This window comes from Centroberyx affinis, unplaced genomic scaffold, assembly GCF_046629955.1.
Source record: "Centroberyx affinis isolate AG114_WGS23_722 - 3 ecotype Tasmania unplaced genomic scaffold, CSIRO-AGI_Caff_v1 ptg002702l_1, whole genome shotgun sequence".
Classification (NCBI taxonomy): domain Eukaryota; kingdom Metazoa; phylum Chordata; class Actinopteri; order Beryciformes; family Berycidae; genus Centroberyx; species Centroberyx affinis.
In genome coordinates, this window is record NW_027280879.1 from 101,362 (window position 1) to 127,925 (window position 26,564).

General features: G+C 40.3%; 1 protein-coding gene across 1 annotated transcript; it reads left to right on the plus strand.

The window, feature by feature from the left end:
• Positions 1-689: 689 nt before the first annotated feature.
• Positions 690-18,202, plus strand: tlr18 (toll-like receptor 18). Its single transcript, XM_071535398.1, has 7 exons — positions 690-810; positions 7,563-8,573; positions 9,223-10,405; positions 10,861-11,313; positions 11,596-11,737; positions 17,060-17,202; positions 17,948-18,202. Exons 2-7 carry the CDS (start codon positions 7,573-7,575, stop codon positions 18,095-18,097), a joined length of 3,072 nt encoding a protein of 1,023 aa, XP_071391499.1. The 5' UTR covers positions 690-810; positions 7,563-7,572; the 3' UTR covers positions 18,098-18,202.
• The last annotated feature ends 8,362 nt before the right edge of the window (positions 18,203-26,564 follow it).

Sequence of the window (26,564 nt, forward strand, 5' to 3'; positions counted from 1 at the left end):
CCGAAACTAGGCACAGGGCACAGGCACGAGGAGGCATGTGATGAAAACCTGACTCTCTCTTTCTCTCTCTCACACACACACACACACACACACACACACACACACACACACACACACACACACACACACACACACACACACACACACACACATCAATTTCCCCAGTGACATACACAGAAAACCTCCCAGTGACCACTCTCGTGCTCTGATCCACACACACACACACCACAAATCTATCTTAAACTATAAGCCAAAAAAAACGAATGAAACCATATTCCACTGTGAGATGTAATTGTTTGCAGATGTCATATCTTTCTTCATTAAGGATGGATTCATAAATTAAAGATTGTCAAATGGCAATCAGAGCATAACTGAAAATAAACCATTTGCGTTGTGTTGACCATCTATCGTCTCGTCTTATCAGGCCTTTTTGTTTCTTTTTACTGTAATGTCATGTCTCATGGGGTTAAATATTGGCTATAATATTGTCAAACAATTTAATTTTTAGAAGGTAGTGAACCTGTTTCCCTCTCTTTTGCCTGGAAGTTATTTTCTGACAAGGCAGCCAAAAAAAACAAAACAGTGGCATGGTAGGTTTGGAGGCTGGACACTTTCTACATGCCTGAGCAGTAGGCTACACACACACACACACAGAGAGAGAGAGAGAGAGAGAGAGAGAGAGGGAGAGTGGAAAATAACAGCTGAAAATCCATCCAGTCTTCAGTCACTTGCCACAGTGCGACAGTCAGTGATGAAACACGTTAAAAGTGTGTTGTGAAAAGGTCTCATCTCTCATCAGAGACGCTTTGGGTGAGTTCTGAAAGTTTGTTTCCATGTCTATTTCAAAGTTTGTATTCTGTGTGACAATATACACTTGAATATAAAGACCTGCTTTTTGTATAAACCTGTTATGCTGTTTGTCTTTTGAAAGTAGCTGAAGAGCCAGGAAGCTATTGATGCTGAATAGTGCATCAAAGTGTTAGCGTTGATTAGTTTATCACACTAATATGACACTATTGATAATACTTATGATGATTGTGATGTGATGAGTAAAATGGGTCATTAAGTGATTCTGGTTTGGGTCATGGGTATGCCACCAGTATTGTATAAACCGACGTAAACAGAGATCAGACTGTGATTCATCACTCAGTTATTAGTCATCACTGCCCATTCAGGCTGTGTTTCACAACCGCTCAGACAGTAAGAAGTCTTATGCAATCTGCCCAACAGGGGAAATGTAAAGAGGAACATTATTTGTATCTCGTTCTCTGAAGGCATCACTGGCATCAGAGTGGACAGTGGGAAGTTAATGAAGCCATCAAACATGAGAGGCAGCTGTGGTCAACAGCAGATTGGCTGCAGTTTGGGGTTTTACTAAATATAAATATTTCTCACAGGCAGAGCTACTGTGGAGGCAGAAATAATCTCATTGGTTGAATTGAATCTCAACAGTCGGAGCTAAAGAACCATGTTTTTTTTTAGAATGCAAGTTAGCTATGCAAACTTGAATGGCAAAGAGAGAACTCTATAATAAAAAAAATCTATAAATATCAATAATTCAAATTTTCCAATATCCATATAGCTATAGGCTAGTATTAAGTTCAGTCAAATTCTGTTAGTAGCAAAAGTGCTAGGATTCATAATATTAGCTTCCTTTGAACACCTGAAAATACTTTGGGCAAATCTACTGGGTCTCAATTAGTGGGGATGGGAGGCTTGTCTCTGCTGCAGCCCCAATTTGTGATTTAGACTGATGACAGGTGTATTTTTTAAATTAAAATCTTGCTTAGTGTAGCTTTAGCAGCTAATTAAAAAAAAGGTTAGTTACTGCACTTTGTAGTATGGCAGCAATGTCCCAATCATATTAGGTATCATCAGGGACATGAACAAACACTCTACAGCTGCAGCAGATGGACAGATGACCTGGGAGCCGAATGTTCACAACTTGAGCATTGCAGCTGTGTTTGTATGTAACAAGGAGCATCATTAAACCAAAAAGCAACGAACATTCATCAGTGAAACAAGTCTGCTGTCAGACTATTCATGTATTGTATGGGCTTAGGGCATAATGCCAACACGTCAATGAAAAGTGATGTTTGCCACCAATTGACTATTAGGTAAATATCAGATGCAATAATAGAGCATTGAGTTCACTGGATGACGCAAACCACAGCATATCAGAGAGATATTGTGGTTTAATCAATGACAAAGCAATTTATTATTTCTTTCATAATCTGATTGCTAATTTACTGCAGGACTAGGCGCCTGCAAATTCACCTGACAGTATGAAACTGTCTGTCTGTCTGCCTGTTAGCCAAAATTTAGATGAAATCTATTGGACAGATCATCTTTGGACCAAGGTTGATTCGATTTTTGTGGTGATCCGGATCTGGGATTTCTGCCATTAGACAATTTTCATTTTTTAACTATTATGCTGCGTTCATGTGCTGGTGAGAAAGTCCAACATCAGGGACTTCCATGTTGGCTTCTAAACAGCGTTGCCTTCACATGCTATTTTGTCTCAAAATCAACCGGAAGACAATAAATAAACTGTTACAGAAGCTGCAGCTTTGCAAGTTGGAGAATTGCTCAGCGTTGATGGAGGTTTGTGCTCTACTGTGTGCCTTCTAGTTAGCAGTGATTTATAGAATTGAAGACATTTTTTCACTCTGAAATGTATTTATTATTTGACACTATGTGACGGCTAAACTTGATTTTCCATTGTAGAAGTCCCTCTTCTTACTGCATGCTTGCAGAGCTACTGCTGCAGTGCAATTGCTCCGTCTCCAAGAGAAAGTGTTTGCAAAAATCAAGTCTTGTTCTGTTTTTGCTGCTGGAGGTAAAGGACTGGAATGCTAATTAGTTGGTTGAGAAATTTCGGAGTGTTCTTAAACGGCATCCTGTTTTTGCTGCTGGAGGTAAAGGACTCAAATGCTAATTAGTTGGTTGAGAAATTTAGGAGTGTTCTTTAACAGCATCCTTGTTTGGTTCTACTGCATAACGTCTGCAGTACTTATGCAGGATAGATGCATGGTAAATGGATGGGGGGGGGACTTCTACAGCTGCTACCACTGTAAATAATAAGAACTATACTCTTTGGGGTTCTTTCTCACGTGTGCATTCTTAAACAATGAGACTTGAGACAATGAGTATTGTCATACTGAAACATTTCCAGTTATACTCAGTTTACTCTTTGGCAGGACATGATCGCCTCACGGGGATTAAGTTTCAATTTACATCCTTTTATTGCAACTCCGACGGTACTGAATAGGGTCCAATGATCAACAATGTAAAATTCCCCCTCCGCTGGGAAGGTTATTGCAGAGATACTGGTTCTGTGTGTTTTCACTAGGCATTAAGGATGATGACCTGAGCTGACAAAGTCATTGTTAACAGATCATGTGAGTCTATTGATTTCAAAACATGGCAAGGTTTGTAAAAGCAATCTCTAGCGTGCAGAGAAGACAAATATTTTCCCTCTTCACGTGCTCTTGGGGGCTTTCCAGTTGTCTTCCTGGTTGTGCCATATGAAACTGGCCATGAGCCAACCTCCGTATAGGGAAAATGTTGACTGGGGAAAAAAGCTATATATTTTGTATATATAGAGAATGTGCTGCATGCGTAGGTGTTTAAGGAAATTATTTTGAGTCAGGGTTTAAGGGTTTATAACCTAAAAAACAAAAAAATAAAAACTATAAACATAGCTGTGAATTGAATTGAATTGAATTGACTGCACCATTCCTCACTGGTCAGCTCTGAAGCTAAGGAGAATAAACATTCAAGACAAAATACAGCATAGACCACAGCTTTGCTAGCATAATTGTGCGCATTCCTTTCATAGATAAGGATAGCTTCAACACGCATAGGCTGTAAAAACGGAAGGTTGCACATAAATTATTTGTGACTCACCTACTCAATTCTCTACATCAGTTATTGACACAGAAATTCATTACCTAGCAGGTTAATGTCAAACCAGCGAGAGTTCATGAACTCAAAGCTCTGGATGTATGTAGGTTAGGGAATGGAATTCGCCTGAGGCAGCTCTTTTTACACTTGCGACCAGACTGTTTGTAAAAAGAGAAAAGGCTGCAAAGGAAGTTACACACTTTCTCTGACTTTTATGTCTTAGGAGTTTGATGCACTTACTTGTAGTGGAAGGCTTGCTGAGGCTTGCTAGTTAGAGAGAGAGAGAGGCATCCTGCAGCCAAAAGGTCACAGGTTCAATCACCGCAAAAGCCAAAGTGTCCATCAACAGCCAGTGTTGCTGTCAAAGCCCTGTCCATGAGCAAGACACTGTGAACTGCTATCTGCTCGCTCTTTCTCAGTCGCTCTGGTTAACAGCATCAGCTAAAGCCCTTAAATATGAATGCAATTGTAAAAAAAAAAAAAAAAGGTCTGAGAAAGAATTGTATTGATGGCTAAAGCTTGATTATCACAAAGTCATATTGCAGCATCATTTTATAATAGTGCCTTTATGTGTGTGAGGCATTCCACTAAGTCAATATTATTGATGTTCATCTAACCTATTGTGAATTTCCAGGAACAGCTGTTTAGTGTTGACCAGATTAGATAGCTGATGAATATCTCTGTTCTCCGCCGTGAAGCAGCATCACTGCAGGCTGCTGTTTCTTGGCCAGTCAATGTTTATAGGACAAGGAAGCAAGATACATTTATGGCCAACCGCCTACATAAACACAAGGAGAAATTAATGATTCAAAGGATACAATCTTTCATTTGCTGTATTTATCTAAAGGAGCCTGTGAGCAGTGAGTCACTCAGATAGCTGTTGACCTAAGATGACTGGGGAGTTTTTGGCTAAATATCAGATAAACACCTGTGAGGATGGGAACAGATGTGTCATACTTAAACCGTGATACAATTTTTCTTATTCCTTATTGCTCAAGAGGGTTGAGAATTTTAGCAGTTAATAGAAACTATATTTTAGCAGATAAGGAAGGAGAGAAAGACACTGTGCAAAATATCTTATCAGATTTGACAGTTTCTGAAATGTCACCATAATAAATTGATTTCCTTTTTCCGTTTTTCAAAGTTTCAGCACTGTTCTTAACATTACACACATTCCTGCTCGAAAGCTGCTCAGTTCAACCACAGTCTTCTCACTGCTGAGCAACTGGGAGTTAAGTGATTTTAATTTAGCTACCATTTCAACAATCAATAGTGTTTATTGATCCTCATCTTACTAGATGACATATTGGCATATTCAGGCCATTTGCCAAGCTGTTACAGACTAATCCAGTATAAGTAATCTAGTATAATGATCTATAAAATGATAAATAGGGAAACAACATATTTCTGTGCTATCCATATCCGCAAAGACATAAATATTTACTCAAGTCGCGTCACTTCTGGACTGGCTACAACTTCCAGTGTTTGTTTAACATGGTTATAAAGCTTGTCAGATCCTCCACGTGAGGGCCAAAACAGTGTGTAGCCTTGGACCAGCAATATAAATAAAGGTCGAGGAGTGACGATCTGAAAGACTTAAGCAGGAAACTAGTGCTGAGACGGTAAGTACTGTGCAGTGTGTTGTAAGTACTCTACAACAGAATAGAGAAGGGACCGGTGAGAGAGCAGCCTGGCTGCAGGGGGCATTTTCATGTCTTTTGATTTGTATGGATGAGGTCGATGTCTGTTTCACTGGTACTTCTGCTGCCTGAGTGCACATGATGACTGAATGCTGAATGTGTGTACTCTGTGGTCTTTCATATGTCTTGCATGGCCCCTTTGCACTGTATGAGAAACATATGTGTCTGTATGTGATGCATTTGTAATTTGTAAGTCGCTTTGGACAAAAGCGCAAATGATGCGTAATGTAATGTAATGTAATGATTTGTGTAAGTTGTTTATATGTCTCTGCACTGATGCCACTAGGAAAAATGTGTTGCATTAGGTGAATAAAGTAGTTCTGAATCTGATCAGAGCTCACTTTATTCTGCAAAAGCACATCCTCCTCTATATTTTAATTGTAATTTAACACACATACTGTATTTCTCAATACATCTAAATACTTAGAGACATTAACATGTCTTCTGATATTTTTCATCAATGCCTCATCATGAGTCATCTTGATTTCTTGTCTCTGTTTTCTCTGTGAAAGTTATTTTTAGCTTCTTTAGTTTCTTTATCTGACCTGAGCAGTGTGAGTTTACACTCTTTTGTTCAGGCAAAAATGCTTGTGCATTTTACTGGAATTAAGAGAACTGATGGTTTGTATGGTTACATCTTTCATAATCTGTTTTTCTTGGCAGCAATGATGCAATTTAAAGATTTGCACATCCTCTGTTTCGTCAGCCGTTGGAAGAGCTAACTTTCACTTGAAGCAATGACAGTTGAAATCAAGACATTGCATCAGCTATTTATTTATGATTGAATTGAGAGGGGTTTAGAGAGAAAGATAGAGAAAGAGAGAGATAGTGTGTGTGTGTGTGTGTGTGTGTAAGTAAGAAAGAATAAAAATGGATCAAGTGATCATGGAGCAAATAGGAATAGGAAAGTAGAAGGAAAGACTCTGCTTCCCTTAACCCTCCTATTATGTTTGGGGTCAATTTTACCCCATTCAGCATTTAATGTCTCTAAAAACAGGATTAACATTATTTTTTCAGCTTGATACTCGGTGACTTTTCCTATAATTTCATGACAACGCCGGTGTTTTACACATATTTTTTTCTCTTTGTCTTTTGACTGATAACTAAGGGAACTTTCCCACGCAATTTTTGATCCTTAAAAAACATTCCCATGCTTCAGGGCCCTAACATAAGATGCACAGTTTTATCTACAGTTTTTATTTATGAAATGTTTCTGCCAATGAGGTCCTGTCACAGCTCTTTGAAAGACTATTTTGGTGACTAATTTACTTTTTATTGGTGTTTTTTTCCATTATTGACTAACTGCTACTGTATGTGTTACTTGCTGATGTTCTGAAGTGTAAACTTGGGTAACACTTTCAATTACAATATTTTTTTGTAGGTTTAAATTGCTGGGGTCATTTTGATCCCAAACATAAAAGATGTCTGTTTATTTTAACATAATAGGAGGGTTAATCTAACAGTGTGAACAGAAGTTCCTGTGGCTCCACTGGTCAGTCACCAGGTGTTTCTGTCAGTAATCACTCTTTTTCCCATGGTACAGCTGAGGGCATCAAGAGGCATGTTCAAGTCAGACAGGGAGGCAGTCAGTCAGTCAGTCATCAACGCTTCATGAAATGGCCTCTAGAGAGCGTCTTTGGCTGCCACACCTCTTGCCTATAGGCTATATGCCACATTGACTCACACATACTGAGTCCCACTCTCTGCCATTAATTTATGAACATCCACGTCTTCTGCTGCCCTACAAACTTTACTGGTATAGGTAACATTTACTGGTATAGGTATTAAAGGAACTTTAGTGGAATTAGGTAATTTAACCGATAACCGTGTCACTTGTTTGCTTTGGCAGAAAAAACGTGGGTCAATGTCCTTCCACTCTCTCAATGTTGCAATCATGCATCCAAATATAGAAGACAACAGCAGCTTTTAATTTCTCCCTCTCTTATTCCTTTACAGGTCTATCATCATGATTTGGAAACTGATGAGTTTCAGTGTTCTCCTTCTTGGAGCGCTCACATCCACATCACCGACTCCGACATCACCATCTTCGTCTCCCACCACAAACACTGAAGTAGGACCTTGTCGCATCTACAACTTTGGCCGTTCTGCAGACTGCCTTGGAAGACAACTTGATCATGTTCCATGGAGGCGACTTCCATCCACCCTGGAAGACATAGATCTCTCCTACAACAAACTTCAAGCTGTCCTTGCCAATGACTTCCTCCGCCTCCCTCGGCTTCGCATCCTTAAACTGCAGTTCAATAATGTTTCCCACATTGACGATGACGCCTTTAAGTACAACCCACTCCTGAAGTATCTTAATCTCTTCAACAACTCCCTGCAGGAAATTCCTGCCACAGCTCTGAGCCCGCTCTTGAACCTAAATGAGCTCTACATGTCCAATAACCTGTACAAACACGCTACTTTGGCTGATGGCTTCTCCAAATTTGTCAGACTCCAGGTTCTATCCATGGGCGGCCCTCTGGTGATGGGTCTAAAGAAAGGAGACTTCCAGGCCTTGAGGAACATTCAGTTAGAGGGTTTTGCTATCAAGTGTTCTTCCAATCTAAGTTACTATGAGCCCGGTAGTTTGGAGGATATTCAGACAAGGCAGATGGGCTTTGATATGGCCATAGATCAACAACCAAACACTCTCCTTCAAATGCTACGTGACCTCGCCAACAAGACCTTCAGCGTCATCCAGTTCCGCAACCTCTTCGAGTTCACGTACTACATGGGAGAGGAAGACATTTTCCAGGGTTTAAAAGATGTTACAGCCTATCAGGTCATCTTTCACCGAGGTAAATTCAATGAGAATCTCCTGAGGATGGCTTTGATGAATTTACAAGTCGCCCCTATCAAAAGGGTGAGACTTCAGTACATCGACTTTGCCCGTTCACCCACGTTTGTTGATAGTGGAGAAGGTTCCAGCATAACAAACCTAGAGCTGGATAAATTGGATCTTTGGTATGTATCTTCCAGTCTTTGGGCATCATGCAACAGTTTAAAATGTAGGAAATGGTAACACATTACTTGAAATGTTGCTCTTAAAGCATTATGTAGCAGGCCATATGTATTATGTAGTAGGCATTATGCATGCTTTGTGGACCAATTTTCTGATATGATTATAATGTAAGAACAGTGCATATGAAAGGTTTCATTCCAAAACGCTACATATCCATTTTGGAAAATGTTGCTTCCTAAATTTCAAAATATTTCAAATTCACAGATGATTCTATCCTCAAAAATGTAACTGTTTTGTAAGTAAAGGACTTCAGATGACTCCTAACCTCAATAATTACGTATAATGGACTTTACTTTAATGCCATCATTTTGTTAGAGGAGGTGTCAAATGTTTTCAAATGGTGGATATCTCATTTTGGAATGAAACTCTTTATATATATTTATAGGCTGATAGGATTATAGGCTTACAATCCCCCCATGAATTCTCACAATGCACTTCCTGTATATACATTCATTTTGTTTTATTTTTTACAATTAAGGTTCAGTAGAAAGTAAATATGAAGTTGTATGTAAGTTTATACTGGGTATTTGAGCACAGAGTATTTGTTTTTCCTGTGCAGTTTAGAACACTAAATATTTCCATTTCTTGCAGGTATATCAGCAATCCTGATATTCTGCGATTTGACTGGCGCTTCACCTGGTTCAACAAAATCCGAGAGCTGTCGATTCGGTATGTGTACTTCAACTCGGTGCCTTGCGATGCCTGGGTTGAGATGGGAGGTGTGGAGCTTATGGATGTCTCCAATAATCGACTGGAGAGTTCATTCATCTTCAACCAACGGTGTGATTACAAGGGCACCATGCAAAGTCTCCGCTCCTTCGACTTGAGCACCAATGAGCTGTCCAGCTTGAAAGACTTGTCATCTCTAACTAGGGAGTTCCAGCAGCTGCAGATGATTGATTTTAGCAACAACAAGCTTGGCTCTGCTGAAGAGAGTCGGGACTGTGTCTGGGAACAAAACATTACTCGGGTTATTGCTCACCACAACCAATTTGTGAGTGAAGCCCTGCATTGTCTGCCCACCACAGTGCACTACCTCGACCTCTCCTACTGCGAACTGGACCAGCTGGACATGACTTACTTTGAGAAAACCACTAACCTCAAAGAGCTGTTGCTCAGTGGGAATAAAATCAAGTTCATCCCCTCTCGCTGGAAAAGTCCATCACTGCAGTCGCTGGCTCTGGATGGGAATTCGTTTGGTCTCATTAGCATGGAATCCTTCCAGGACATGCCTCAACTGTCCCGCCTGATGGCAGGGAACAACCCTTACCACTGCACCTGTGAACTCCATGCGTTTATCCAGGACACAACGTCCAAAGGGAAGGTCAACCTCACCGACTGGCCTGAGAACTACAGGTGTTACCACCCAGAAGCCTTGCTCAACACAGTCATATCCAATTACCTCCCAGGTCACGTGGCGTGTGATATCAGACTAGTCATCATCATCTGTGTCGCCACCACTGCAGCGGTGATCTTGATACTGATGGTAATTTGCTATATATTCGATGTTCCGTGGTACACCAAAGCCACGTATCAGATCGTCAGGGCCAAATACAGAGCTCACAAGGAAAAAGCGGCGGGGGAATCAGGGGTTTTTGCTTATCACGCCTTCATTTCCTACAGCCACTCTGATGCAGACTGGGTGAGGGACCAGCTCTTGCCCTCCTTGGAGAACAACAGGAACCCCTATCGCCTCTGTATTCATGAGAGGGATTTCATGCCAGGAAAGTGGATCATCGATAACATCATTGAGAACATTGAAAGTAGCCGCAAGGTACCGACGTGTAGTTTAATTAATATTAAATGTGCTACTTCACAAGAATATGTACATGCTAGAATATATTATTACATGGAACACACTAGATTTCCAGAAAGACTTCCAAAAAAGAAAACAAAAATGCATGATGCTTTATTTAGCTATGTGAAAACATATTGGCTGCATGTTCAGAGTACATTTTGGGCAAATATTTAATTGAACTTACATCTTTTGTCCTTTGTTTAGCAAACTTAGGTACTTTGTCCTGTTGTTTCTGGTGTATATAATATAATTTCTTCCACAAAGTCAGTTTTTAAATTCCCCTAACACCCTTACCTCTAACATCCAAGGCATGCCACTTACGTGAGTGGTCACCCTAACTAGCACATCCCATAGTTACATCAGATCCTGTGTACTGATAAATATCACGTTAGAAATGCAACCTAAATGTTTCTTTTTTTCCCCTCCATCAGGTAATCTTTGTCCTCTCACGCCACTTTGTGAACAGTGAGTGGTGCAACTATGAGCTGTACTTCGCCCAGCAAAGAGCCATGGGGAAGACCTTCAGCGATGTCATCCTGGTGGTGAAGGAGCCCATTGACCCCAGCTCGCTGCCCAGCAAATACTGCAAGCTGAAGAAGATGCTGAGTACCAAGACTTATCTGGAGTGGCCTCAGCAGGACAAGCAGCAGGCATTTTTCTGGGCACAGCTGAAGAGCGTTCTGGGCAAGCCAAGCCCGACAAGAGAGAGGACGTACAGTGCCAAGAGCAGAGCCTCTTCAGTAGGCGCTGTATCTGTGATAGAGCTCCCCCCGGAGGACGGGAGGCCACAAATACCACAGGCTAATGTAGACAGAGAAGCAGAATTCCAGAAAGAGGATATCAAGAGGAATAATGACGAGGTGTCCAATCAGAGACCAATCCCTGTAGTAGTTTGACTAAAAGGAGAAAAATATATTTTCCTATGATTGTATGATTCCTTTGAATCCTTCAACACCCGGTGAAGGCCTGACCTCAGTTTAACCTCTTGTCTGTTCTGTGGGGTTTGCCAAGCTGGGAGCAAAAGCCAACGTCTCATTATGATGATAGAGAATAACATGATCCCTGCACCGCCCACTGCATTCTGTCATGTTATCCCCGAGCGCCGAGTTGCTGCCCTCCGCTCCTCAGTCCCTCTGAGAGTCTCAGGCCGGGCGTCCCGCTGACAGGCGCTGAAAGGCCGCAAACTCAACGGCTCAAATGAGATCTCCCATGTCGCACTCTGGATAACAAGCCAGGTGCCAGGAAGATGTGGTGACAGGTGCCACATTGTGATGGGACCGTGCTCCATTACATTCTTGGCTGTGAGAGGTATGAGATCACAAATGAGCCAACACATGCTGTAGGATGTACTTGGCCAAGTCAAAGGGCAAACAAGCTACATATTCCCAAGACTTTAAAGGAAGCCATTGAGTTTTTGGGGGATCTGGCCCATTGGTCAACTTACCTGTTAAGCAATGATAACACAAACATCAAAATCATCAATTGCTCCCCAGTAGATTGTTCAGTCTGATGCTCTATGCTAACAGTTTAGCATTCTCTATGTTGAGTGATAGCAGGCCACTAACATTATCTCAAGTGAGAAAATGAGTATTTGGAGAAGCTCTAAAACTACATGCTAAGTAATCTTAAATGATATGCGGTCGAGTCTGGTGGCTTGGTGTAGGAGATTGGTAACATTTATAAGTATGATACAAAAACAATGTACTGTGCTGAAGTGCCAGGGAATACTTTCTTGGTGTGACTTGTCTTGTTTCCATAGGAAGTGAAGGTGCCAGGCTGTGGCAGACTGTGTACAGCTAAAAAATCCTTGTGCAGCTAATGAATACGTTACTCATCATAGTTACAAAAATAACCCTGGCTACATCAGCTATATGCTATATGTTTTATCTTTAAAATCCAGCGGCATATTGTAAAAACCACTAAGAACTTTTTATTACTGAAAGTTCGGTCTTCTTATTTTTTTTCTTACTTTGCTTGTCACATACGATCAGTCAACATAGTTTATGCTAAAGTGTTCGCATGGAGCACCGGAGCCAATGATCTACCGGGGACACAAGGATTATTTTGGTATCTTATGTTGTCATCACTCAACGGGTAAATTGACCAATGGGCCAATCCTCCAAAACTTGGTGTATTCCTTTAATGGCCCATGATAGGTAATATATTTTTTCAAAACATTTAGTACATTTTTGAAATACTTGTGGTCAAGTTTTGTCAGACTGTGTGTGGATATGCATATATCAGTAGTATGGATTCACCACTTGAAAGGAAGGTTTATAGTTTGGAGTGGAAAGCAGCACTGGTTTCCTTCCAATTTGGAAATACTGTCACACTGTTATTGTAAATAACTTGTCCCATGACGGGTAATATGTTTTTTGTACATTTTGTACATTTTTTGTTACTTTTTTATTTTTTTATTATTTCATTTATTTCAAGCATTCATAGTTGAATGGAAAAAAGTGACTGTGAAATCATCTGTCTGTTTACATGTGTATGGCACAGTTTGCCAGTGGCCAGTAGATGACACCCTCCAATGCTTCAACATTTTCTGGTTGATGTCTTCATTACCCGTGAGTGAGTGAGTGAGTGAGTGAGTGAGTGTGTGTGTGTGTGTGTGTGTGTCAGAGAGAAAGAGAGAGAGAGAGAGAGAGAGAGAGAGAGACAGAGAGAGAGAGAGAGAGAGAGAGAAAGAGAAAGAGAGAGTACTCATCCTTGTTTTTAGAAGAGAGGGTATTTTATTTCTATTACAGAATTGGCAGATGATAAACATGACACCACACAGTAGGTGCCGATGTTTCATAGCAGGAAAAACAATCTGGCATGAATCTATAAGGGTTAAATGTGTTTAGTCTGTTTATGATTAAACAAGCTGCACAAGTCCTCCCTGTATGTGAGATGCGTTATGCAATGTCATCAAATGCATTTTCTGAATATGATGTATGTTGGCACAGAACATATAGAATGTCATTTTAACCGAATTCAGACATCTCAAACTTTTGGAAAGTATTATGTACCTGATAATGTGATGCACAGTTTGTTTACTTTTGATGTTCAACAGGCTTAGATCTGTTTTTACACTCGATACCTTCTGTAATTCCTGCTCTATGTCTTTTACATCATCACGCAGCTTAAAAGTATGAGCCTCTGCTGTAATAACTCCAAAATGCTGGACATTTGAAATCCATTATTACTTTTTTTTTACTATTGATTTTTTATTGTGTCACTAAATAAATGTATAACTTTTGCTCATGATCGTGTTCGATGATTCTTGTGGATTTCTGTAGTTGTTCTTAACACTGGTCTGTCAAGTAATCAGAGATGGTAGCTTTGGTTTCCCACACAAAAGGGAAAGGTGAGTGTTCTTTTTCCAGGTCACCAGGTCCACACCCAGAGAAACACCACAACAAAGTCCCATCAGGCGCTTTATGCGACATTGATGCTGCTGTGCACTGCAAAAACTGTCAAGCTGTCATCTAAAACTAAATCTAGTATTTCCTCTTAAATGTTTGTTTTCTTGAAGCAAAAGAAACAATCCAATGCCAATGAGGTAAGGCACATCATTCAGTATAAAGATAATGTCACTCCATTTAAGAACATTCCTGAAAAAAGTCAATTTCCATTGGCAACAAGGGAATTTATTTCACCCCACTGAAAGACTTTTTTTTACTGGTTTCAAGAAAACCAAGGTTTTAAGATACATAACACTGTACATGAGTGCATATATACTTTTAGCATGGGTGGCTGGAATGCAAACCAAGCTTTACCAAATGATCTATGCAGCAGTGTGACTTATTAAGTGTGACTTGCAGCGTCGTTCGATGAATAATGTGCTCTCTGGTTGGTTTGTTTCAGGCCTTTCCTAATCTTGGTAGGGAAATGAGGCTCCATGGGAAACATAAAACTGGCAGCATGCAAATATCCACCAGGCCTGCGTCCTGGCCAGCTGGAGATACCAATGTAAATTAACCCTTATGGTTCACACTCAGCACATAGAAGACCTGCACTTCAGTTTTATTGCCATTCCAGTTGCATTATCATACAGGCACAATCTTCCCCTTCCTTGTAAATAATGTAGCATAAAAGCATGAGGTACACCTAGTAAAATGAACATGGGCAGCAAACACAGTGCTTCAGCCTATCTTCTGTATTATTTGTCTGTGAAAGGCTGACAGGCTTACAGGTTAACACAATAAAAAAGGGAATGACACTTCTGGGAATCAAATGCATCACTTTGTTCAGAGCATGATACAAGTTTTCAGGATGAATTTTAGAGTTTCACTTGCCATATAATACACACCATTTTACTGTGATTAGGATGTTGTTTTTTTTCGGCAAATCCCTCTGAAACACACAGTTCACCAGAGGGGTCAGAGGTCAGTAACAGCAGGCCCTTTTTTTCTCCAAGAAAGGACTAGAATTTGTTTAGAATCTAATTTTCGACCTAACCCTAACCCTATGTTACTATGTGTAGTTGTTGCCTAAAATACAAGATAACTAAATATCTTATCTCAAAAACAGAGTTAGGTTTGTGAATTTTGTTGAAGGTTCATTTCATTTTCCAGCGTAAAGTGTCACACAAAAACCACACAGCCAAGCTCCTGTTTGAATAACAGGTGGGTTGATGGCTAAATTTAACTGGGTTGGGGTCAATTCATGAATGATGTCATCAATTCCAATTCACCTGAGGAATTGGAATTGGAATTTGAAAAAACCTACAGGAAACAGAACTGGAATTGAATTGAATTTAATTCAACAAAATCCATGTTTTTTTGTTTTTTCTTACCACATGAGAAGTTGTTAAAGGAACCTTTCAGGTGGTATTTGATGCAGAACATAATACATAGGCTACATTATGATTGAATGTATTTGATTTGTTTAACTGTCTTTTCATGGAATTTAATGGAATTCAATTATATTTCCGGTCATTCCAATTCAATTCACATTCTGTTTCTTTACAGCTGGGTGACCTGACATGATGTGAATTTGAATGCATTCTCAGTCCAACCCAGCTGTAGGCTACTAAACTCCCAGCATGTCCTTACATGGCGGTGACTCACCTGCAGCCGCTGTCCGGAGGGAGGCGCCTGGTTTTGATTTAATTCGCCCAGGTGAGCGGGGCCATATAACTGATGAGATGAAGGCTGAAGCCATTTCTTCCACCAGCATTTGTTAGCGGCAGCAGGGAGGTGAGTTCTGACAGCAGTCCTGTTTTGTACATTCTGTTTCCTTAATTTGAAACTTTATATTCAGTCTAAAAACTAGAGATTAGAGCGGTCAGATCTGCAGATGAAGGTGCATTGGTGGCAAATTGAAAAAAAAATAATGCTATGGCGTTTTTCCCTTAACGCTACAAGTTAATTAAGTATCAGTTGCATTTTTTTGAGATGTGGTCAGTTAGCGGGTTGGTGTAGAGCCCATAAAGCCTGTTTTTAAAATGTGAGAACATGACGCCTGAGCCTCAGAAGCTAAGTTAATTAATAGCTGCGTCGCCTTAGGAGATGACATTCAAAGCCTCTTAATTGGCTCACTGATCATGACGGGAATCAATGATTAACGACAAACATCCGAACTAAGAATGTGGAATGTGGCTCGGCATCATTCACAGACCTGACGGATCATAAATTGCACCAAACATGAAGCCGGGAAACTCTCCAGAGCTTCAGTTATTTAATAGCTGCGCTCATCTCCTTGCACGCGCACACACGCACGCACGCACACACAATAGACCAGCCGTGCATTATAGATGGGAGCATGTCTCTCCGTTAGGGATAAGAATGATCAACCTGCCGATGCCAAACAGTCTGTATGATGAGAGACACGCGGCTTTGTGGAGAGTTAATCCGAAGTGTGGAGGCATCAGGTCGTTTATGTAACGCAATGCATGCCATGCTCCAAAATCCTGTTTTATCTGCAACCAATAGCGGTGCCACGCGCCCTGCAGGGGGTCCGTCTTTTGTCCTGCTGTGGGACAGGAGTTGGAGGTGAAACGACTCTCCCCCCTGCAGCAGCGTCTCACATATCTGTTAGTGAAGGGCGGCGGTGAGCTTAGATATTTAAACTGTTTTAACTCAATAGTTCCCGACCCACCGCCGTGCCCTTAACCTAAAGTTTACCACAACAGACATCACAAGGGCAAGATGTGAGTGATGAATTGTGTGAGATCATAAATCATGAAAAGATCATGACAAATAATTGAGATTAAACTCCACATTGGAGCAGCAGGAGTGTGTTTTAACTGTAATGAACATATTTAACGATGAATGGCAAAAACGTTACAATATTTTTATTTTCTTGCATTTTATATTTAAAATCCTGTTACTTTTACTTCTTGGAAAACTAGGCTATATTTTGTGGTTACTTCATGGCGTACCAGTAGGCGAACATAAAAACCAAACAAAACCTTCAACTTCAAAGTGACACAAGTGGCAACATGGTACAAGGGTTATTTATTTATTTATTTTTGGCCTTTAATTTTTGGAGCCCCAACATCCTTTCAACCAGGAATGTGTTGAATACGGGAACATGATGCCATCAAAATGCCATTTTGTTGTGACTTTCTATTCTGTTAAAGAAGCCTGTGTGGTTGTTGCTTCTCTTGAATTTATCCCAGGCATTCACTGTAGGACTGAAACATGGGTTCCCAGCTGGAACAGGCGATGGAAAGCCTCATCAAGGTGTTCCACTCCTATTCTTCAAAGGAAGGAGACAAGTACAAGCTGAGCAAACCGGAGCTGAAGAACCTTCTGCAGGGGGAGCTGGAAGACTTCGTGGCAGTGAGTGTTCCTCCAGTCCAAAACCCCCAGTCCCTCCCTGCACATCACCTGGTGCAGGATAAACTGCACACGACACTAAGCACTTTCATTTTCTTCAGCTTCACTTTAGCCAATTTCAGAGTTCACTGGGAGTAATTAGTGCTCCCTTGCTGGAGCAGCAAGGGTTTCTTTTTTTAGATATCATTCCTCTCTAATACAGCCACAGATACCTTAAACTCTGAGAAGAGCTGAAAATCAGTTCTCTCTTAATGCATCATTTGACGGGGGGCAGCCATGTTGTACAAAAATGAAAGCACCCCCCTCAGAGCCATTCAGCAAGCTGAGCTGCTAGAGCTAGTTTCCACTCGCACTGTGGGAAGAGGGGTAATGCATCCCACAGCCTTTTAATTTGCATGTCATTCACAGCATTTGGTATTTAAGAGACTAGCAAATCCCTTTCATCATATCTGCCATCTGTATCCAGTGTAAAGCATTAAATACACTCTTAACTGTATCCTGTTCTGCTGCAATGACCCAATTTCCCCTCGGATCAATAAAACTCATCATATCATATTATGGTTGGTAGCATTTTTGACAATGGCTTTGTCAGTTGGATACTGTATCCAATGTGTAGAAATGCACTCTTGAAAACCTCAGATGTTTAAGGTTAACTCAGTTAACACTCCATTTGAATTTGATCAAAGGAGCGCTGAAACGGTGACATTTCTCTTCTGATTCAATTTTCACTGTGATGTTTCTCTCTCAGGCCAGCAAGGACCCGCTGGTGGTGGAGCGGATTATGAAGGACCTGGATGAGAACCAGGACGGACAGGTGGACTTCCAGGAGTTTGTCGTTCTGGTCGCTGCGATGACGGTCGCCTGCAACGAATTCTTTGTGGAGTGCATGAAGCAGTGACCGCCTCCTGCAGCACCGACCTCAGTCCGCCTGCTTTCTTACTAATAAAACTCTGGAAAGTCTCTACAATTACACATTTAACCAATTAAATTTGTTTCCACACCATTTTCACACTTGTAATGCAAATCATGTTATGAGCATGGAGGTTCTGAGAAAACATGAACGATTTTTCCTTTTCTTTCAAAAGATCTCATCTTTATAAATATGTTGCACTGTTTTCACCAGCGGTGTTCTGTTGTAAAAAGTGAGCACGGCTGCTTTGTAATTCATGAGTTTATATCCTAGTATTTATTTACATATGTAGAACACTTGATATTGTTTAAATGTAAATGGCAATGCTCCAGTGTCTCTCTAATGAATTAAAAGGGCCTATTGGTGGAATTCACATTTTCTTCTACATACATATGTGTATATGATAAAACATGTTTAATGTAGACAGTAAAATTAGATTTTGTTCAAGTGGTTAAGTTGAAGGTTATTGCCTTTTTTCCAGGCAGTTTCAGACTAATGGCCTGAAAAACACATCACAACTGGACTTGGTCCTGATTGGCTCCCTTAATAAATAATTACTGATATCCATCCAATCAGGACAGTTTGCAGCATTTGACCTGGAAAGGCTCCACTCAGCAGGTTTACCTCATTTGAATTAGATGAGCTGCTGTCAGCCAATCAGGGTCCAGTATTGTGACCTCTTAGTCTTCACATTCATTCAATGAATTCCCTTTTAATTTGCAAAACATCATGAACATTCTTCTTCTTCTTATTCTGAATCATGAAAACTGAGTAATATGGGACCTTCATACGTGTATGAAGTTCTGTCCACCAGCTCCATAAAGGGAACCTGCAGCGCCGCCCGGTGGTTAGTGCGCGCGCAGCATGTCAGTCTCCCGGTCCTGACGTCATTCATCGATCACCCAGCGGTTCTGCTCCTTTTGTTTCCAAAACGCCGGCTGTGCGGAGCGATGTGCACGGGGCCAGGAAGATTAGATGACGTCAGTCCTGGAGGCTGTAAGATGTCGTCATTCACCAAACATATTATGGCTGTAAGGAAGATACAAAGGCACTTAGACTGGCAGATTAACAGCCATGCAGCCCACACTGGCCTTCATCAGCTCTTTATGGAATTATAATAGCATTTGCATACAATTTGAATTTGTCTTTGAATTATTGATATTCTTATATATATTGCATATTGCATGAGGTGGTTAAAGTCTCTCCTGGTTTAACGTTTTTTCAGTGCGATTCCTCTAAACTGCAAATATTTGCTATCTGAGCTGTTTTTGAGTGACATTAATCCTGGAGGAAAACACCTCGTCCATTCATACTGTGGCTGCCAATCCAATGTTTTCTCATTCTATTTAAAATATGGATGTACGCAGATTCTTAAAGCATACAGGACTTCATGGTGGAAATACATTCTTTGTTCCATTTTCCCCCTCTGCAACCACGCAGGCCTGCATTTTGCTCATAAATAATTTTACAGTTTCAAAATATGTTTATTCAGCTGTCAAGACTTTGAAAACATATATCTGTAAATTATTGAAATACGCATAAACACCCAGCAGGGGAGTTGTCTGGGTGCAGCAGGAGGAATCTCCATCCAGCTCCAGTCAAAACAGCAGAGTCACTTCCATCATCTGTCATAAACTGAAAACTTTTATCTCACATCGTCCTCCTCCCACTGAACGATTCACCTTCTACTTCCTCTCTAAAATAATCCTTCTACTGTATTTGTCTTCCTAGCTCTTATTCTCGTACTCGCTCACATGTACATGATCCTTCTGCAGTGTCAGGAATAATGTACCAGCACTAAGACCCCAGACCTGCACCACAGGTGGAGACTCAAGTCACAATTTTTATTGTTTGGCTTGATGCAGGAAGAGAAGACTTGAGCCTTGACTTGACTTGGGATCTGGTGACTTGGGACTTGACTTTGACTTTGATGACTTGAAAAGGTTTCTAAAGTCTTGACTTGAGATCTTGTGTTTGTGTAAATGACTCAGATTGAAAGTGCTGAGATTTGTTCCAGCAGACGTCTGAATTTAAATTCTGTTTTCTGAATTTGTATGGAATGATTGAATTTATTGAAGTTGAAACTGATTATAGAAATCAAACTCATGATGCTCTTACCAAGTTTTTATCCTATTAAAACCATATTGCATTGAAAAGTCCTAGATATTTAGTTTTCTTTAAGATATTAAATTGATACTGGACTGTTCTGAGTTGACTTGCTGTTCTACATTTAGACTTGAGACTTGACATTAATGACATGGACTTGACTTGGTCTTGAACTGAGACTTGTGCCTCAAGACTTGAGTCTTGTCTTGGTCACACCTCTGCCTTGGACTCCTGATTTTTAGTTATTTTTATTTTTAGAGTAATTTTTGGTGACCTAGGAAGTGAGGTTTATTCTACTGTTGCACCCACTGTAAGTCGCTCTGGTTGAGAAAGACAGCTGAAGGCTGAAGGATTCTTGAAGATGTGGGTTTCTTTATCCGTAGACGGCCCTTTGCAGAGAAAAAGACTGACTGTATGTCAATACCAGTCAAAAGTGACAGTGAGGGTTATTGACATTTTAGTCTAAAAAAAGACCTAAAAAAAAGGAAGAAAAAATCCCAGAAGGCAGTCTGGTGAAACTGATTACAGCGGGGCCAATCAGCCTAATGAAATGCACAGCTTGACTTAAACAGCAGCAGGGACACAGAGGCTGCCTCGGATCCCGTGTCTTCATTAACACAAGTAGGGCGAAGACGCACCGAGGTCGAACGCAGTCCTCAAAAGGATCCGTCACAATGCGGTCTGGAGGAACTCAACACCGGGCCCTTACAAAGTCTGGAAGCGTCTTCAATTATGTAACAACGACTTGTCTGATAGTCGTTTAGGCCGAACATCCTCAGGAACACGAGCCCCGGTGTAATGATGCAGTCTGCACCCCGGCTGCACAGACTGGGAAATGCAAAGCAGTGATCTGGTCCACCGGTTCGAGATGGATGGCAAAAAGACTCCGGCTGTATAGAAAGTCAAGAGTCGTGGAAACCAAGCAGCACTGCTTTATGTAGATGAATCAATACTGCCATCAAGTGTTGTAACTGAAACCTGCAGAGAGCGACACTACACTTCACTAACTTTCAATACCGTCTATAGTCTACTTTTTTTTTTTTTTTTTCAAATCAGCATTATTTTTTGCTTTTATTATTGTACAGTACTGTGCAAAAGTCTTAGGCACCCTAGATTTTTTAATATACATTTCTTAGAAGTCTTAGATGTTTATTTGTTTTCCGCATTAGTGTGTCAGTAGACTGCTGTTTATTGTCATTTTTTGATATTCAGAAACTTTTCATTAGTTCTGAAAGCATCTTCACTTTATGGATTTCTTTGACATATGCCTAAGACTTTTGCACAGTACTGTATATTTTCTATTTTTATTATTGTATTACGATTTTACTTATCTATTATTATTTTACCCTCATTGTTTATCTCTCTCTCTTTGTTTCCCTGTTTTAAATGGATGTTTATGTGTTGTTTTTACTTATTTTACTGTTCCATTTTATGTCCAGCACTTTGAGCTGCAAAGTAAACTGAACTGAAATTGTGAGTAACGTCTCCAGTGTCATTGAAAAGCCAATTTCAGGCAAACAGGAGGATTTAGCCATGAACACACAGACAGACAGACTCAGACTGATCATGTATAACATATTCTATTTAATCATTGTTATTTTAATATAGAGAAGTTTCATATTACAAGTTTAACCTCCAAGTGCAGCAGCAGCAGACGGCGGCTCCCAGGTTTGAATATGTGCAGCAGTGCGTTGCTGGAAAAAAGAAATCAAATTAAAGCAAATCCTCCCCGGGTAAATAAAGGTTAGAAATTCAATTGTGAGTGTTATCTACGTGACACACTGTCATTCAAGCGTGAGTGAAAACTGGCACACCCTATCTGTAGTGAGCCAGGCTGCTAAACAACATGGAGTATTATAACCTGTGTGCTGTTTTATTTTTAGTTTTTAAAGGTGTGAGACAATATCTGGACACATCAAATCCCCTCACACACACACACACACACACAAACAGCACAGCCTGAGAATGAGCATGGACCTGTGGCTGCACACAGTAAAAAAAAATAAAAATAAAGTATGACCAGCTTCAAATGATTCCCATCAATCAAACAGACATAAAACAGACATAAAATGCCAAGAGAATGGACAAAGGAATGGAAATATGGGAATAAGTCGAGGAAAATGGGCTAATTGGATTCATCATGTGTGATTCCCTGGTGATTTTCTGCTCAAAGATTCACTTTGAAGCAGCGAGGACACATTTTCATTTGGATCAAGGACCAGTTTGCTGGTGCAAATGAACTGATTTGCATTCAAGTTTGAGCTATTTTTCCTTTGCTATTCATTTCTTTTCTGATGTTAGCTTTTATCAAATAAAAGTTTTAAACTGAATTGGAAAAACGAGGTTGCGCTTCAACAATGGGATTCTCAGTGGAGTGCTAAACCCAAAATCCAGAGCATGTTCCAAAAACTATGAAAAAATCTCAGATTTCCAAGTCAAGGAGGACAAAATACTAACATTTCACTTATTTATTTGGCTCACATCACAATAGAAAAACGCTTACACGTTTCCACACAGAGCCTTCTTCAGAGCGTTTGTTTTAAACTGTTTTAAAGAAAAAGTTTTAAAGAAAAGTCCAACACAATGTTTATGATATTATTATTAGCAGTAGTAGTGGTGGTAGTATTAGTAGTAGTACATTTTAAGACATTTAGCACCCTTTCCTATCCATGGCAACTAACAATGAGTGCAATAGTAGGATATAAAGCAGCACTAAGCAAGATTTTTATATCCAAGTCTTTCATAGAAATGTCGTCTTATCATCCGAAATGGGGCTGAAACTGAGGAGAGCTTCCCACCCCCCTGACAGAGACACTGATTCACCTGTTTTGCCCGTTTTTTGTACGGTCAGTAGTAACTAAAAACTTAAAAGCAGTATAAAATGTAATGTATAAAATTTCTCCAAACAGCTCCTGCAGCATAATCCAAGTGTTTTGTAGCCAAATGTTTGCACTGTGGATCCAAAAGTCCAATATTTACTTCATTATCTACTTTATTTTCTTTACATGTTGTCAGTTTGGAAGTTTGATGGACATTTTATGCTGTTTTTTTTTTGAGCTGTAAATAGACTGAGATGGAGCTACAGTCGAACTCACTGTGTGTTTGGCGTCCAACCAACTTCAATAAAGTTTTGACTGACATGAGGGCGAGTGGATAATGACTGTGTCCAACATTAACCGCAACACGCAACCAACAGTATAGCCCAAACCACCTGGATATGTTGGTGCAGTTCTGTAGCATTTACCTGCATCTTGAGTCTGGTTTGGACTCAAGATGCAGGTAAATCCACAAGAACTGGCGTGATGTGTTGAGGTCCTGCCAACAGATGGAACAAAATCCCTCTGTGACCCTGGAGTGATCAAGTCTGATAGATTATTGATGAGAAAGGAATTAACAGATGAGGAGAGAAGTAGAAAGGTTTTTTCTAAAAGTCTTATGCTGCAGAGTTTGATCTGACCAGTATAGGAGCATCTTGCCACGATAGTGCTGAAACAATTAGTTGATTAGTCAATTAATCAATTAGTCAATCGACAGAAAATGAATCGATTCTAATTTTGATAATCGATTAATCACTGTAGTCATTTATCAAGTAAAAACACTGAACATTTTGCTGGTTACAGCTTCACAAATGTTGCTTTTCTGTGTCCATTTCATTATAAAATTAATACTTTGGGTTTTTTTTTTGCTACTGGTCAGAATAAGTTATAAGTAAATAATTAATCGATTAATCAAAAAAAAAAAAATGAATAGATTGATTGATAATGAAAATAATTGTTAGTTACAGCCCTACTTGCCACCCAAAATAAATTAATAACTGGATTTACGTTTATGTGTGAAAATATAAAAAAAAAAAAACTTAAATCATGAGCTGAAAGACGCGGATGTGGCCTTTTCACGTGATGAGGTCATAGCTGTAGCGACACCCACATTAATACAGCGTCCTCATCACAGGGAAGAGCGTTTTTATCTCAACAGACTATAAATGTGATGAGATGAAGGTGAAAGTCACTTCCTCTCCTTGAGATCTGCAGCTTCGTAGGGGGAAGTGATTTAAAGAGGCTTGTTCACTGATGTGGCACTTAACTTTGAGGATCATATCCTTGACAAAAAACTGGCACTGGGCCTAGATGACATTAGAGCTGGTTTAAATGGAAATGTCTCATTTATCACCTGTAGCAATACAGGGAGAAAGCATGTCTGATAACTTGGATGCAAATAATATTCATCTTAACAAGTCATTTAATCTAGTATTGGGTTTTTAAGTGAAAACATCTGCCAGTGGGTGAGAGAATTTCACCTGTTTCCAATGCAAATCATCTCGTTTCAAGAACATTCTCTGATCTAATGTCCTTTTCCTTGATACCAGTGCAGTGATCTGACCCTTCTGCCTTGTTTGACATCGTTTTATAGAAAAAAACAATGTCAAACAGTTGAAACTGCACTGGCATTTTATCACCCAAGAATTTGTCATTGTTTTTAAGACTCAATGAATTGCTGAGACGGACATTTTGTAACATAATGAGCTCAACATGACAGTTCTCTTATGCAAATTACTTTACAGAGTCGTCAGCTGTTTCAATCCAATTTGAACAGGCTTCTTCGTCATTGATGATCACTGTTCAGCTTGAACTTAGTGTCCTTGAACTTTGACACCCCCAGGCAGGGTTCGAGTTATGTGGGAGCCAGTGGGAGCTGAGCTCCCATAAAATCATACATCTGTGGGGGTCGCTAATACATTACCAACAACCATTATTTTAATCACAAATAATGCATTTTTCAATGTAATGAGTATTATTTACGTTAACGAGATAAATAGGCTAAAAGAAACATGTTTTCCAAAAGAACTACGCACCATATTCTCTCGTGAATGACAGTATGGCTGCACTTCACCACCATTTATTTGTTTGTTGTGTGTATGGGGTGCGACATGATAAAAAAAAGTGGGCTGCTGTGTGTGTGTGTGTTTGTGTGTGTGTGTGAAAGTGTTGGACCACGTAATGAGCAGTGAAGACTCTCTCTCTCTCTCTCTCTCTCTCGGAAGGCTATTATCTATTTATTTATCTCTGCCCCTAACGTTAGTTATTTTAGAGACCCCCACAAAGCTCAGATTATAACTCAAACCCTGCCCCCAGGCATCCATCACAGGACTACAGATAAGTAAATGGACACAGCGATGGACAGCCTAGTTGAAGTGTTTTGCTACCACTCTTCTAAAGAGGGCGACAACTAACAGCTGAGCAGAGTGGAGCTCGTTTCCTGTCTGTCTGACTATTCTTCCTGGTTGTCCAAGGAAACTGTGCATGACATTTACTTAAAGAGGCATTAACCAGTAGGAACTGCAACAACACTGATAGAACTTTTTTTCTGGCACATTTATCCCACATAAACACTGCAGGGAATTCTTTCTTGAATGTTACTGTATACAGAGAGCCAAAACAGTGTAAAATTCCCAAACAAAATTTCTCTCAACCAACCAGACCATTCCTTGTAAGTTACAATGGCTAAAAGGAGAGCAAAATGTTATTTTTCTAAACAATTCTTCTTGGACAGTAAAAAGTTGGACTTCAACATTAGCTTCATCTGGATCCAAGAATCCTGATGGACAAAAGTGAACGATTTTACTCATTCATTCATTCATTCAGACTGACTGAGGCTCCCTTTCATCCCACTACTATAATTGGAGAGCGGTTTGTGTGTTTGTGTGTCCCACCATGGAAGAGAGGAGAGGAGAGGAGGAGAGGAGACGAGGAGACAAGGACAGGAGAGGAGAGAGGAGACAAGGAGAGGAGAGGAGAGGGGAGAGGAGGAGAGGAAAGGAGAGGAGACAAGGAGAGGAGAGGAGAGGGGAGAGGAGGAGAGGAGAGGAGACAAGGAGAGGAAAGGAGAGGAGACAAGGAGAGGGGGAGACAAGGAGAGGAGAGGAGAGGAAAGGAGAGGAGGGGAGAAAGGAGACAAGGAGAGGAGGTTATAAATTCTCTTTGTTAACACAAGTAGGTATTAATAAGCGCTGAGTTTGAACAGAAGCCTCCAGAAAGGTCTAACACAATGTTTGATGCAACTAAAAACTGAGCCGTCCTCTCTGGCTGAAGTCTGGAGGCTTATGATGAACTCTAAACACTCACTTGTCTGTCTGTCTGTTTCACATGTTCTGACCAACAAGCCAACACTGACACCAGGATGAAGAGACTGCACAATTAAAAGCATTGGTATTCTTTATTGTTTGTCCCAAAGAGATTTACAAAGCAACAAAGGGATAAAGACATTTCCATTAAAAACAAGAGAAAACATGTATGGTGGCAATGGAAACCAAAGCCACAGTCACAACTCTTGGTTATTATGTGGACAGTGT